Genomic DNA, 16,200 nt, shown 5'->3' on the forward strand with positions numbered 1-16,200 from the left:
ATTTTAACTACAGGTGTCAGATCACTCACTAATGAGCTATAGATCAGTGTTAAACAGACCATTTAAGTTTCCAGGGCGTCCAAAGTCCTGACTGCATGTGGTTTATCCTGCCCCTGCAGAGTTTTGTGCTAATTTCAGTGAAAAATCTTCTTCCTTTAAAGAATCAACTGACATAAGGTGTTTGCTTTATGACCTGTTCTGGAGATGCTGTGTGGAGCAGGGCCACACTCAGGTTGTCAGACCAGAACCTTCTGTGCAGTTTGTTGGGTTTAATCAGGTGATGGATCAGACTTCCTGTGATTTACAGGAAGAATTATTGACATCAATCACAGCTGTGGCCAAAACTATGCAGACACCTGGATATTAAACTCATATGTGGATAATGAGCATCTCCTTCTAAAACCAAAGGTTTCCCTTTGGACCTGATGTAGCAGACATGATGTTTAACACCACAGGCCACTTTCACTAACAATTTAAATACAATTCCCAATTTGAAAATCACTTTCACACGATTTAAAATTAATGCTCCAAACTGGGATATTCCAGTAAAGGTTTGTCCACATGGTGGCACTGGTGTTACAGGCTGATCACACACTGCACCATAGAAACCTCGGCTACACCAGTTACTGAGCTGCTGTGGGTTATGGTCCTGATCCAGACCTGAGGCCTCATCAGGTTTTGTTTCTCTTGTAAAACTTGTGACCACAGAAACTGGAGAGTTGACAAGATGAATGTGAAAGAATGTATATCTTTATTTAAAGAAGTTTAAAGAATTGAAGAGATATGAAATAAACAAAGAAACATTTAAGTGTGTGACATTGTTAGCGGCTGGATTTAAAGTGCGCTTTTACCCAAAGTATATCCAGGACCCACAGGTGGGACCTCTAGACCGAGCCCTGTGGGTTTGGGTTCATTTTGCATTGGGTTAAAGGTTTTTTCTGTTGAACTCTAACTTCATTTTTTCTTTTTAAATAAATAAGCACATTAGTGTGTGTCTCAGCATAAATGTAACCAGACACGCTGCTGGTGGATGAGCCCTTCTTGCTTCTGGGCGGAGATCTGGGTCTTCGCCAACATTACGCACGGACTAGGATTGTTTGCTAGTCGCCTCGGAGTCTTTGCAAACAAGTTTCAGTGAATGAAAGTTTGTCACTATGGTAAATTAACAAAAAAAAAACAAACAAAAAAACGCGCAATGGCTCATATGAACTTTTACGCACCGCGTTAGAGCGAAACGTGTCCGGTAGACACCGACTCCTGTCCAGACAGAAGCGTCGTTTGATGTGAAGAGTCTGGTCCATGTCAGGAGCTGTCCAGAAATCACCAGTCCTTGTCAATATTTACCAAAAAACGGGTTAGTGATTAACTGTCCTCGCTCGGAGCAGCTGTACTGAGTCCCAGCACGTAGGCACAAGCAGCCAGGTCACGCTATCACGCTCCACGATGCTGTGCGCCCGACTTTGGAGAGGTCTGAGACCCCAGTGCACCGTGTGGAAACAAAACCAGAGCCACAGAGTCGCTGCACGACTGGACCTCAGTGGGATTTATCCGCCCATTGCTACTCCGTTCACGGCCAAGGAGGACGTGGACTACCAGAAACTGGAAGAAAACCTGCAGAGCTATGTCAGGATCCCGTTTAAAGGTGAGGTCTGAAACACAGAAAGCTAAAACAAAACGCGTGTTTGCGAGGCCAGCGGAGCCTGGAGGGGACCCACGGTGCTTCATCGGGTGCACGTGGGAAATCATCTCCTCACGTTGTAATCTGTGGTGTAACCTAAACGTACTGGGACCACGAGGCACCCTTCACACCTGGTGTCGGTTCATTCGCTGGTCTTCAGTCAGGTGTTGTCGTTTAGGGACCTGACGGAGAGGACAAAGTTCAACACGGAGGAAAAAACGTAAAATCACCTGGAGGCCTGTAGGTGATTGGCGCCCTCTGCTGGTTGACACAGCATGTACTGCTGATATTACCGCAAAGTATCCTATTACCACTTCCGGTACTATGGTACCTGCTGTACTACTGTCCACTAGAGCTGAAGCTGTTCATTGATTACATGATTAGTTGATGATCAGAAAGTTCATCTGCGACTGTGAAAAATTCATGGACATGATTTCATTTTTCAGAACATTTGCTGTGAACTTGATGTGAAGCTTTGCTGCTTTTCTCATCACAGTAACTGAACATGTTTGGATTTTTGGCTGGAAAGAAAATTGGGAAAGTCTGATCCAGTGGTTTCTAGCATTTTCTACACTAGACCCTTAATTAATAATGAATCAAAAATGTGTCACCCACTGATGCATGTGGCCACTAGTTTTGGCGGATGTTCAGCTGCAGAAGAAACGAGACGTGTCTTTCTGTTGCAGGTCTGGTGGTTCAAGGCTCAAACGGCGAGTATCCGTACCTGACAGACGAGGAGCGGGTGGATGTGGTGAGGGCTGTCAGACGCTCACTGCCAGCAGACAAACTGCTGATGGCCGGATCAGGCTGTGAATGTAGGTGTCTGTCTGTGTGTGTGTGCGTGTGTGTGTACACACACTCCTGCAGTAAACACAGTGTTTGTTAGTCCAGGGGTCAGTGAAAGTCTGTTACCAAACCTCAGCAGTCGTGTTATAATCTGTGACTCTTTTATTGTCTTCCTTAATGACAATCACTGACAGAAAGAAAAGTCACTGGAAAATCAAATGCAGCCGTTTCCACTCTCAGACGTTTTCCAGTGTGTTGTCACCAATGACGTTGTGTAAATAACGTTTATTTAATGCTGTAATGTCTCAGAGACACTAAACAAATGAGTAAACTAAGATATTTATCAGCTAATTCAGTCTGAACTCTGTTTTTCAGAGGAACAAGATAAATCAAACTTTGAGAGTGGTGCATTAATCACATTCGAGTTTATTCAGAGCTGCGTATATTAACAGTTCAGGAGACAAATAACAGATTGTGTTGATGCTGAAACCCTTTTGTGTGAGAAGTGCCGAGAGCTCAGGATAAATTTTAGCAGCCTTGAGTTTAAGCTCATTACGAGCCGCTGGTGCTGGTGCTCATCTTTATGGGCTGATAATTGAAGTCAAGTGGAGTCGGTGACAGTTTTACTGGTGGCGCAGTTCAGTTCTCCCTCCTCTTCCTCAGTCACTGCTGTAAAAACCTAATGGCTCTGATTTCACAGATATTTAGTCATTACACATCCCAGGGGCCATTTTTTCACTCGTTTCTCTTTGTTTTTTTTCCTTCTCGTTGTTTCACTGATATTCTGTCTGTCCTTCCTCCATCCTGCATCTCGCGTACTCTCCATAAAGTTTAGTTCGCAAAGCAGGAGAAACAAGCAGCGGCGTCTAAGTTGACCCACATGCATCGTGCAGATATAGACGGTTTGTAGAAAAAAGGAAATATATACTGGAAGATGTTGAACCGAGGGGCAAACGGCTAAAACAAGTGCAGAAACAGAAAGTGTAAAACCCCCCTGCAGTCATGAGTTACTCTGATTTCACCTCCAGTCCTTTCACTCGCAGTCTGAATAAAAGGTTTTTGACTGATGTTAAAAAGTTGCAAATGAAACTTCAGTGTGTGTGAGAGAGTAAAGATGTTTTTCCCGGCGTGCAGCCACCAGAGCCACGGTGCAGCTCTCAGAGAAGATGGCAGCAGCCGGAGCCGACGCCGTCCTCGTGGTGACGCCCTGCTTCTACAGGGGCAGGATGGACGGCCGTGCTCTGATCCGGCACTTCACCAAGGTCCGACAACCTCAGCCAGTCTAACAAATACTGTCATCTCATTTTAAAGTGTCTCTGCTTGATGAAAGGTCTTTGGGTTTGAATCTGTCAGTCACAGTAATAATATTTGATTGTGAAAACATATTGAAACTGCAGTGAGACTCTGCTTATTTGAGAGGAAACCTGGAAAAACTCAGAACAGATTCATTCCTGTCAAACATAATGTCCAGTTTAGTATTTGTTGTAGATGAGGTAGAAATTAAGGGAGGGAGGGTGAAACCTGGGATTCAAACATGAAGCTCTCAGAGCTTTTGAACGTGAGGTTTGATCCCCCGTGTCCCGCGCAGGTGGCCGACAGCAGCCCGGTGCCCGTGGTTCTGTACAGCGTGCCCGCCAACACGGGACTGGAGCTGCCCCTGGACGCTGTGGTGCAGCTGTCTCAGCATCCGAACATCGTGGGCCTTAAAGACAGCGGAGGAGATGTAAGCAACATCTGGTTTTAAAGACAATCTGTGTGTCATATAGAAGTCCTGATGAGCTGGGAGAGCAGAGTTGTTGATGTTTCCACATCCAAAATACTTTTTTTCCCCATAAGTCTGAAGCAGAAACCTAAGGACAGCTCAGCTGCTGCTCTGGTCCCGTGTATGAAGGGTTCATTTGATGTCCTGCCTCCTGAAAACTCATCTGTTTCAGTCTAATCAGTTTTCTCAGCTCATTTTGCAGAGCCAGAAATCTGAGTGTTCCACCCAAACACACAGACAGAAACCACTAAAGTTCTACGTCAGCCAGAAAATGAAAACCGATGACAGTATTTAAAAAACGAAGAGGCCGGTTTGATGTTGTCACATCTTTACCACTAATTAGCCAGAACATGAATCTATTTCAAAGTATTTAGGCCTCCGAACACGTAGGAGCCTGTTTGAAGCAGCAGTGTTTCTATAAGGACGCTTGTGAAAGCGTGGAAACATCATCAGAGCCTTATTGGAACAAGCAAAGTGGATTTGCCTGCGGTGAAGTAGAAGTGTTGGGAGGTTTTAATGCTGTACCGTCAGTAGAACAGCACAGTCTTCCTGTGCGATTTGCAGTAAACTGGCTGCAGCAGTTTGCAGTGTGCTGACACTGTAAAACTCAAGTGTGTGTTTTTATCCTGCAGGGCTGATTACAGGAGGGGGAAAGAGTTTGCTCTTGTCGAGCTCTTCATACCTTTTTGTGTGTGTGGGAAGGGTTTGCGAGAAGTTGCAGATGGATTTTTGATTTGGGAAATAACATGTTTGTCCACTTGTGTGGAGGCAGCAGCGTGGGCTTAGTTCAAGCAGAGAGCGGCCCCTCTCAGCTGTGGGTGTGAAGGGGCCAGACGCAGAAAACAAGGGCTGTAGGGTCGATTTGAGGAAGGCAGACAAGTTGCAGAAAGATTTCAAACCGATTTCTCCACATCGGTCGGCTCCTGCTGTTTGGCAAATGGCTTCATCATTCAAGCTTTATATTTTTAGCATCGGTGGAATTGAGTCATTTCAGTCTGATCTAGAAGGATATGTACAGGAGGAGGAAATTGATGTGTTATCTGCAGACAGCTGTGGACAGCCTTTGCATCACTGTACAATCATCTCTGATTGATCTCAAATTGCATGAACTTCCATTGTTTTTTTTTTAGTTTGCACTGTCTGTGTGTGTCTGTGTGTGTCTGTGTGTGGATGCCAGCAGGCCACCGTCACATGTGAAATGTGTTTGCGTAAATTCAGGACTTCCTGTTCACATATACACAGTATTTGTGGTTCTGTGTGTGTTTATTTTGGGCTCTGATGATTTAGCAGTAGTTTGTTGTTGCCTGTACAGCAATGATGATGTTGATGATCAGTAGTGAGTGACAGATGTGGAGTCAGACATCTGGGAATAAGTGAAGACAAACAGAGGACAGGTAGACCTGCAAACATCTGGGGGACTGTGCTGTCACATGTTTGGGTCTTGGTCAAGACATCTGTCCAACCACTGTGTCCTGTCTTTAATCTTAAGACACTAACAGGCAGAAGACATGTTTCAAAAAGGCTCTCAGCTGTAGAATGTGTGGAATTTAAATTCATGTCATATGTTTATGATATTTACTGCTTTAACAACTTTCTGCACACACGTCAGGTGTTTCAAAGCACCGTGCACCTCCGGTATGTGCCAGACATGTGAACACAGACGGCGTTATGGCGAAGCATCATCGACTTTGCACATCGACTCAAATCAACCTGCCTGATCAATCCAAACAATTAGCATCTCTAAGTGAAATAATTACACCCTGCAGGAGCTCAGAGCATTTATATTTGTGTCTTAACAGCTTGCATCTGAGAAATAGTCATGAACACTTACATATGACATGACAACACAGAAACACTGCAGCCAAAAACATACAGTCCTCGCAAACACAGTCCTAATGAATTTGGAGGTACTGCCTCCATGTTCTCAATTTGTTCTGTCAAGCTAATAAGACGTCAGCCTCATGTCTGATGAGGTTATTTTTACATTTCATAGGTGACAATTAACAACGTTATTTCCCCTTTTTATAGAAACTCCACAGTTCATTTGTATCGAAGCTGAAGCCGTCAACACAGCAAATATTAAAAGTAATCCCTCTACTGCGCTTCTGAAGGACTTTTGACCCTCACACCTCTTTTACAAACTTTCATTTTTACTTGTTGTGACAGGTTTTGAATGAATTAGTGTAAATGAGGTGTCAAGGTGGGTTGTATTCTGGGGCTGAAGCAGAGACACGTGATAAATTGTCAGAAAAACTGATTTGCAACATGGATTTGACAACTTTGAATCACACCTTTAAAAACCCACTTAGAAAAAACATGCATGAGCTTTATATTATACACCTTATATACTAATTCACCATATTAATACTTCCTGTTTCCAGATGTACCCGTGAATATACAGAAAACTACTCTGAAACATGTAGGTGTCAGATTTAATTCTTAATAAAGAGAAAGAAGAAGAAATGAATGATTCTCAAGCACAGTTCGAAACAGAAGCAGCATCTTTTCTATTTGATTCTATTTTATCATTTATAATTCACTTACATTGGAACTAATGTCCTCAGGAAGTCTGCACCATATTGAGTCTAAAAATAATCTGTATCATGCATTTGTGTTCAGATTTCAGTGACACTGAGAAAACGTCTTGGTGGTGCCTCCTGGTTTAAAGGCCTCTGGGGTAAAGTGGCAGAAGAAGCCTGATTGGGTGGTTTGGATCTTGGACAGTGCACAAACAATCCCACGACCACGTTAACGTCACAGTTTCTTGAGCCGACAAACAGAAGTAGCTGTGTTTGCCATTGATGACGGTGTGATAGTAAGGTGGAGGCTTGGAGTCGGACAGAATAACATAAGCTAAAGTGTTTCAAAACTCCGACGACTGCTGAGGCTCCATAACACGTCTCAGAATCAGATCTTGAAGAACAGCCCCTGCAGTGTCACAATTAACAACATGTTGATGTTCAGGTGTCACGTTGGCCATGTTCTCCATCTTAGTTTAGGAGCTCCACCACATTTAAAAGGTGAAAGGATGGTTTTCAGGACTTGTGTCTAAATATCCCGAGCGCTCAGGCTTTCAGGGCAGCAGGAGCTCCTCTAACCTGACCGACTGATCAATTACAGTCCTGTGTGTTTGAAATGACTGATGTGAGGAGACTGATTGACACCCGGCGGTTAAAAATAGACCTGACCAGCTGAAACTGGAGGCTGCAGGTTTTCCCTGTGGAGTTTTTTCAGCTGCATGTGCAGACCAGTCGTCTCACGCTCCCTTTGAACATGTCAGGGTTATTTGGATTCTTATGTGGATTTGCAAAAGAGAATTAAAGGAGGCATAAGAAAATAGGAGGCCTATCAATTATTCATGAGCCTCCCCCATCCTCCTCCTCTTCCCTTTTCTCCTCTTTTGAAGTCGGTTCCTCTTTTTTTTTTTTTCTTGTCTGTTCAGTCTCTTCGTCCTCGTCCTTTGGTTTGGGATGTTGAACGATCCCCTCCTCCCAAAACCTTTTTGAGGCTCATCTCAATTTGAGTGATTTGTTTACTTGTGAGATGTTGGTTTGTCGTTGTCTCCAGTGACAGCCCCCCTCTGGATTAATGATAATAATAATATAAAAACTTCAGCAGATATTAGTCCAGACAGCAGGAGGAGTGACGATAAAGGAATCCTGATTTTTTTTTTTTTAACTCTTTTTCTCTGTTTCGTTTTTCCCGTTTTTCAGATCACACGGCTCGGCCTGATTGTTCACAAAACCAAAGCACAGGATTTCCAGGTGTTGGCGGGCTCAGCGGGGTTTCTCATGGCCGCCTATTGTGTTGGTAAGAAGCCTTAAACAGGACTAACAGAGCTGTTGTTCCTCACAGGGAGTGCCTGGTTCCCTTCACACCCCCCAGGCTACGACCTCCCGTACTGTTTGTTTTCTTTTCATCCAAAACCAAAGTAAAGAAAATGTCTTGTCTTGTATGTCTTTCATTTTGGGCCCCCACTGCACAATCACAAAGGCAGAGAAACACAAGACACAAACCAGGTCTAATCTAAACTGCAGCTATCACATGTCAGCACCCCCTCTTCCTACCCATGAGCCCTTGCATTCTGGGGTCACTTCCTGCTGTTGTTTCAGATTTCGCTCACACTGCGGATGAATAGAGCAGCTCCCAAAAGGGATTATGTGTCACTTTACACTGAATGTGCAAAATTGAAGGAGTCGTGCAGGCCACATGTCCTACACGTCTTCACGCTAACAACATATATATTTACCAAGCAGGCGGCTGCATCACTGTGTTTCACTATAAAACACAGCAGAGTGCAATTACTCCACTTTGCTTGTTTCACTGTGTGTTTTGCAGCAGCACTCTTACTCTGTGCAGGCCTCAGTATGTAAAATAAACACACACAGCAAGAGAGAACCTTTCAGAGAATAAAAGATGTAACGGGAATTAAATGTAGTGGAGCTCAGTGTTGAGTGGATTTAGTCGTCTGCCCCGACTGTGGCTGTGAGTCTGCACTGGAGACAAGTGTGAAGCTGTGAAAACAGTTTGGACAAAAGCTGTGAACTCATTTACATCCTTAATATCGTTAAACTGAAGATTGCAGGTGACAAAAAACTATAAATTGTTTTTAGTTTCCTTTGAATCGCACACTGGACGAGGACTAATGAGCTGTAGTGATTTCATTAGCGTCTTCAGCTTCTCGTGTTCTTGGGGGTTTTGAGGAGCCCGCCTGTCACTCAGCAGTGGTAGGTGAGCTGCCGTCAGCGGTGTGAGCCGAGCGTCGGCAGGCCGAGAGAGAATCTGCCCATCGGCAGCCGCCGACTCGGCTCCTCACAACAACAACAACTCCAAGGCCACGGATCGAGGGCAACACTCTGCTCTTCTCCTCCACCAGACGCAGACGGAGAGATGTCACCCCGAGAGGCCACGGCTTCCTGTTGCCTGGGGAAATATATGTGTATCTATCTGTAAATAAAAAAACAACACGCAGCGCCGCTGCCTACTGATCTGTCAGGAGGGACTGAGAAAAGGATGGAAGGCTGGATTTGTGTCTCAGGAACGCTGCGTGTTGACAGTTAATCATTTACATCTGTTATGTGTTGACAACTGTAAAAGCAGCAGAATGATGGATGCATTCATTTAAGAGGAATTCAGCCTGAACACAGGCAGAAAACAGACCTCGGGCTTTCCTTTTGTGTTCAGTCACACATGCTGTCATGTGAAAACTCAACGCTGAAGGAGTTCGAACTGATCTCACAGGGCACCGTGCATCACCTGTAGAGGGATTATTCATTTCTCCAAACATGCTGTTCAATGAGATGATGCCTTTTTGTGTCTCAATTTTAAAACAGAATAGAAAATAACACGTGTGTGTGTGTGTGTGTGTCTGCAGGTGCGGTTGGCGGAGTGTGTGCACTGGCGAATGTACTGGGCAGGGAGCTGTGTGAGCTGCAGACTCTGTGTGTGTCCGGTCGCTGGGAGGAAGCCAGAGTCCTGCAGCAGCGTCTGATCGAGCCCAACGCCGCCGTGAGTACCATCTGCTGCACAGCGAACACTCGCAGATCCACAAACACCGACAGACTGGAGCTTTAGTCACTTTGCTGACGAGCGGTCCGCCGTAATCGCACCGGTGGCACTAAGCCTCAGACGCAACGACAACACACAATAGGTCTGCAGCTCCAACACGTTTCACTGAATAACCTCACATCCAGCCCGTCTTCTTCCATGTGCTGGGTTAATAATGTGAAGCTAATTTAAAGACCGCATTTGTCTCATCATCAGAACAAAAAGCCTGTTTATCTTGTGTGTATTTACCTTTTTCACTGTTACTTTGCAGTGTGTTGTTTTTCTGCAGTTAGTGAAATGACTAAGGGGTAAAATCTTGGTATAAGTTGGGTTTGGTCTTCTAAGTGCAGGTGGAAGGTCGCGAGCTACTGGCCACTGAGCCAACGGCTCTGAGTGACGTGTTTCAGGCTACAGGCGTGTTAGAGGCCACGGCCACCAACCTGCACCAACCTGCCATCTTACATCACAGCGACACAGCCCAGCAGCCAGGCATCGATCGCGGACACTGAGCACATCTGAGCTGAAGCGTGTTATCGATAAGCTGCAATTTCTGTTCGGGGGGGGGAGCGCGGGCATTGATTGGTGATTTGTGTTGCTAGGTGACCCGGAAGCTGGGAGTTCCCGCCCTCAAGCAGGCGATGGAGTGGTTCGGTTTGCATGGCGGTGCCTGTCGCTCGCCTCTTCAGCCTGTCACAGAGGCCGAAGTCCAGCAGCTGAGGCGGGACTTTTCATCCAACGGCTGGCTGTGAGGTGAGGTGTGTGCGTGTGCGTGTGCGTGTGTGTGTGTGTGTGTGTCCACTTTACCTGCAAACCTTTTCAAGTAGCTGCTCAAATCAGTGAGAGACGGCATGAAAATAAACCTGTGGCTGCCTCACGGCCTCATAGAGGCATCAAATAACCAGGTTAACTCATTCAGACCATCACTGCTGCAGGTTTGACCCAGTGTCATAGTTTTTATTGCATTTCACTGAAATAACTTGTTTCCCTTCGTTCGCTGTGAAGAGAAAGAGGTTTTGTTTAAGAGTCGTTTCTCCCTGAGAAGTTAGTGATCACACCTTTCTCACCTGTTCTTTTTTCTCCAGGACAAACTATTTCCTTCTGAATCTTTCCTCTGCAGCTCACAGTCCAAGTGCTGTGACAGAAAATGCACAGTGTTTCATAAATGTTCCCATTGTGGTGCAAACGTTACACACTCTCCGCATGTTGTAATCATCCTGCACACTGAGAGTCTTATTAGTAAAAATAAGCCTCTTTATTCCCTTGGAGGAATATTACAGGCTCTTTATGCAGTTGACAACTCTGACAGCAACATCAGCCTGATTTGCCACAGCTTCAGCTCTGAATGTTTCATGGTTTCAGATGTTTTAAAGTCAGTGTGTGTTTGCTGCTTTCAGGGCCGCATCGGTCACCGAGGACACCGGGGTCCCGTCCTGTTTTCAGCCTCGTGCGTTTCGGCTGTGGTGGAAATTGGAGGATAATGACTTGACTTGTTAATATTCACAGATGTATCCTGACAGCATCAGCATTATTTAAATTGAGCTCAGTCATTTCCTGTGATGTACACACCCTCGTTCATTCTGTGGTCGTCGCTGAGAGAAAATAGTCCCAGGTTCCATGTTTGCTTAATAAAATGAAACGTGTGTAAGACACTTGGTCATCAGTCTGTTTTAAAGGCCCTGCTTTCTTTGTATTTTCACATTTCACAACTGGTATTGTGCATGTTGGCTCAGTGCTGGTTCACTGGGAGATTTAGAATAAGTTCCTAATTAAAGACGCAGCTGGAGTCTCTTAAGATTCATAAAGTGATGCATCTCAGAGAGAAACAGAACATCTAGATGGAGTTATAATGTTTTAAAAGTCAGATCTGCCTGAGCAGGCCCTGGGGTCTGGGGCGGACCTCCACCTTCCTCGCCTGCTTGTTCGACCATGAGGGGGACGAGGGAGAAACCTTTTGGAAATAAAGCAGGTGGAAATCCAAAATCCCAAAGTCCAGACCCTTTATGCTGTTCAGCTAGCTGCTATCAGATAAGAGGTGAAAATATTTAAGGAAATATATAAAGAGAAATAATAAACACTACAGAATAAAAAAATATTGAAGTCACAGTTTGGAGTGGGGTGCAGCCGCTTGAATTAGTCAAAGTCATTAGCTGGTCACATTTTATGTTGATATATTTTTGAGTTTTAAATTAGAAATACTTTGGATTTGCTGAAATATTTTACGTTTGTTTAATATCCAACCATTTATCTGACTTTCCAAACCCGTTTTTAACTGTGTGACAAAAACCTCCGCTTCACGAAGATCAGGTGTGTCAGGGACATAACACACAGTGAACAGAGCCACTGTCGTTATAAAAGCAGAGCTTAGCATTTACTCTGCTGCTGTGAATTCCACCTGTGCGTTTTGAAGGAAGCAAAGGTTTTAAAAATCATTTTTCACAGACAAAGAAAGAGTCGGGCTCTAAACTTTTCTGTATGAAAGACATTCTAGGCTCAAGGACTTCTCTGTCTGGGAGCGTCACAGGAAGCATCAACTGTGCACCAGAGACAATATCCAGAAAATGCTTTTGTCTGGGACACCTGTTCAAGGAGGTCGTGAATTCTTGTCACTTGCCTCTAAAGGCTCTTTCCAAGGGTGGTGTCAATGCTTCAGATTTTTACCTGCAAAGAGCAAACACTAAGAACTACAAAGAAATATCTGAGAAGATTATTTTTACAGTCATACTGTTTGGCTCTAATTTATTATTCCTTTAAGAGAGACAGAGTCTGAACATCAGGTTTGAAGTTTCCTAATTAAAAATTTAGATAAATTTTCATAGCTTGTATTGAAACATCTCGCCCTGGGGCCTCTTGAAACTCAGTCAGTGCATTAACAATAAATCATTAAAGGGCCCGCAGATCATCATTTGAACCTTTTGGTTGAGAGATTGGTTTTGAACTAATTGTAGTTTTAGTGAGCAGCCACACGGAGGCGACACGTCCCACCGTCCTCCACTACCTGCAGTGTGTCAAGGGCGTCCCTTTGATCTCAATTAGCTGGTTCCTGGACCCGGGGGGGTGATGATGCCAACGCCGGCGGTCGGCCCACGGGGGGAGGGGGGGCCAGTGCGTATCTCACTCTTGCTCACGGGGCGAGCGAGTGGCGAGTCAGCAAAAACCGCCCTCAGTGCTGCAGCGTCACAGGGAGGAGGAGGAGGAGGATGACACGGAGAGGACATCAAGTCAACCCCCACACACAGACACATGTTCTCTCTCCCTTGCTTGTCTGTACCCTCTTGTTTCCTCGGCATCGTCCCTCCACACCTGACTAGTTAGTCATTTGTCACCTCCTCCTCCTCCGCCCTTCCTCGCCTCCACCACCTCTCTCTGCTCTCAGCTTGCTCGTCCTCCTGCCTCTCTCTCCTCTGTGCATCCCCCTCCTGCAGGCGATGCGGTGACCTCTCTGAGTCGTCTAGTGTGTAATAACCAGTCCTGCTTCCCCTTCTGACAGCACCCCGGATTAAACTCTAGCTTAAGAGATTCCTAGATTCCCCTTTCCCCTCGTTTCTCCCTTCCCGTCTCTTTGGTCCTCCCCCACCCTCTCCTCGTCCTTCCCTGTGGTTAGCTGCTGCTGACTGACTCACACCACGCCCCCCTTCTTTCCAAGAGTGTGTCCACACTCAAATTCATCGTACACTCTCTGCTTTGGCCTTTAAAACATCTGAAAAGGCAGGCCTGGCTTTAATGTGTTTTTCCTGTAAGACCCAGCAGGTACTTTCTGCTGCTTCTTACCATGCTGTGATTTGTATGTGGACTCCTGAACATCGGTTGAATGTGTCAAGGAAAGGCTTTTTGTCTGGTCGCCTGGTCTGAACTACTGTATGTGGCATCAAGACCTGAACAAAACGTATGAATGAGAATGACCGAACTGTGTGTTTGTGTGTAGAAGGCAGGAGGCAGCTGAACAGATGTTTAAAGAAAATAAAATCTGGTGATATTATCTGTAATTTTCTTGACGTCAACAAATCGCAGGAAAAGACCAAAACTAACTAAACGAATAGACCCTGAGTCTTTACTGTATGTTACACACACACACCACTCTGCTGTCCCATATACTCACTAGAGAACCAAAATGTGGATTAATTGGCCAACTGAAAATAGTCCCCCACCAGTGCACTATTTACTTATGTGTGAGAAACGCTTCCTAAAAACTGCAGCGCTCAGCTCTTTTAGGAAGTGACCAGACCTGTTCGAAACAATGCAACTCTTAGCCGTGACCCATTTTTAAAGACGAGGACTGAGTGGCACAGAAACGTTGGGACGGCTAAAAATAACGAGAAGAGCCTGACTTTGGTCTTTTTATTTTGGTTTGATCAGTTGACAATAACAAAATTATAGATTATTGCCCTGAAAAAGAGAGAGAGAGAGAGAGAGAGAGAGAGATGGTGGTTGAGGCAGCAGATAATATCTAGCAATAAAACACCACAGTTGATGAGGATGGAGCTCTAGCTGAATGACTGCACGGAGCATTTCAGGGCCCATTAATAAGCCCAGAGATTTCAGGGAGATTTTGGTCTCGATGGAGCTCGGCAGCTGGATGCCAGCCCAATCAGGGGGCTGCACAGGGAGCAGCGAGCGACCAAGGTAGAGATAACCTGATTAAGAACTAGTTAAACTGGGCGTCGTAGATCTAAAATTAAGCATAATTGAGCAGCTGCATGACCTATTTCTTGGCTCAGATGAAGAACATGCTCAGCAGAGAAACAAAAAGGCAGCACCGATTGTTCCAATACTCTAAATGACCAATTTACTTGACAGTTCGTGTCCTCTTTAGATAGCAAAGGTGGCTGTAGTTTGACATTGTGGAAAAGACTGAAAATATTAAAGGACTATTTTGTTCATCAGCTGCACACAGGAAATCCACAGGCCGCTCCTTCACTGAGCTCGTCCGCATGAAGCATTAACAGAAACTACAGATCAACTTCAGCTGTAAATCACATGTCCTGTATGCAGACACTCACGTTTTCAGATACGTGTAGCCCTGTAACTGCTTCAGGGAGACGTTTGTTTTAGCCACACTAGCATCCTGGCTGAATGTAGTGTAGGCTGTAATATCTCAACATCTACTGGGGTGGATTCCCATCAAATTTGGGACACGTGTCCACAGTCCATGTAGTCTATCCATCCGGTTTAATTATTAAACCATTAAACCATTAATCTGGTTTGTCTAATGTTCACAGACAGTTGGGAGCTGTGCTCAAACTGTTTGTTCAGTGTGATAAGTCACACGTTGACTTTTAAGATACATTGGACCTAAATTTAGACCCTGTCAAACTTCAGGTGAAAAGGTTCCTGGAAAACTTGTGGTTGAGAAGGGCGAAAGATCTTCCTTGCAGATGAGCCTCTTTGCTCCAAGAAGATGCAGAAAAAAACAGTTTTTACACCCACAGCTGCCTTGATTGATCAGAATTCAGAACAGCCACAACACACGCTGGACTTCCCACCTTTTCTCGACTGGAGACCTTTACCTCTGCTGTCATCATCACACTCTCCACCTACACTGTGTCTTGAGGCAGAATGCTGAACTTCAAATACCTTTAAGATAAAGAACAAAAAGTGCATTCCAACGTGTGTAGTACCATGAAATAGCTGCAGGAATCCACAGAACACACATTTGGATGAGATGCATCTGAGCATTAAAGTGTGGGACTCCGAATGTTGAATATGCAGATCATGTCTTCACATCCCTCGGTGCACTGCCTGCCCTCCCCCTCCTCTTTTGTGTGTGTGTGTGTGTGTGTGTGTGTGTGTGTGTGTGTGTGTGTGCCTGAATCGCCTGCAGCGAGGAAGCAGCAGCATGTTGAAATGTTAAAATATAACCATAAAATTAATGTGTCCTGGTCTTAAAATCAAGATGTGCCGTGATGAGTAGCCCGAGGGAGAAACTATAATAAAGACTTGATTTGATCATCTGGAGAACAAAATGAACATATGGATCAGAGTTCTGACTTTTGATGATTTTTAATTATATCTCTAAAATCAAATAGCTGCACAATCACACAATTAGTCTCTGTCAGAGACAGACTGGCCAGAGTCTAAGGACGTTGCGATGTCGCTGCAGCATCCAACATGAGACCTGGGTCATAGTCCAGGACTGCTTTTTCAGCCCCAGTCTTGTCCAACTTAATGTTTATTCCCACAGCTGTTTTAACCATTGATGGGTTAATGAAACGCTCCACAAGGAGATGTCTGACGCACCATCCCTCAGTTTCCAATAGTCTTCATCTTTAAATCATCTATATTTCCTTGGTCTTTCTATATGTGCAGTGCAGGGTGGCATTCAGATCTTAGGTTCTAACTATAGATGCATGCGTTGTGGAATAGTCCACTATATAGGGTATAATTGGACATAATTGGCATTCGAGAACAGCACTCAGACAGCACCATGCAG

The 16,200-nt window shown here is 44.8% G+C and overlaps 1 protein-coding gene across 1 annotated transcript; it reads left to right on the plus strand.

The window, feature by feature from the left end:
- The first annotated feature begins 1,102 nt into the window (after positions 1-1,102).
- Positions 1,103-11,430, plus strand: hoga1 (4-hydroxy-2-oxoglutarate aldolase 1). The gene is made up of 8 exons (XM_026302323.2): positions 1,103-1,642; positions 2,365-2,493; positions 3,599-3,726; positions 4,053-4,187; positions 7,940-8,036; positions 9,601-9,734; positions 10,373-10,523; positions 11,168-11,430. Exons 1-7 carry the CDS (start codon positions 1,444-1,446, stop codon positions 10,520-10,522), a joined length of 972 nt encoding a protein of 323 aa, XP_026158108.1. The 5' UTR covers positions 1,103-1,443; the 3' UTR covers position 10,523; positions 11,168-11,430.
- Positions 11,431-16,200: the final 4,770 nt, after the last annotated feature.

The sequence above is a fragment of the Mastacembelus armatus genome, chromosome 1 (genome assembly GCF_900324485.2).
Source record: "Mastacembelus armatus chromosome 1, fMasArm1.2, whole genome shotgun sequence".
NCBI classification, from domain to species: domain Eukaryota; kingdom Metazoa; phylum Chordata; class Actinopteri; order Synbranchiformes; family Mastacembelidae; genus Mastacembelus; species Mastacembelus armatus.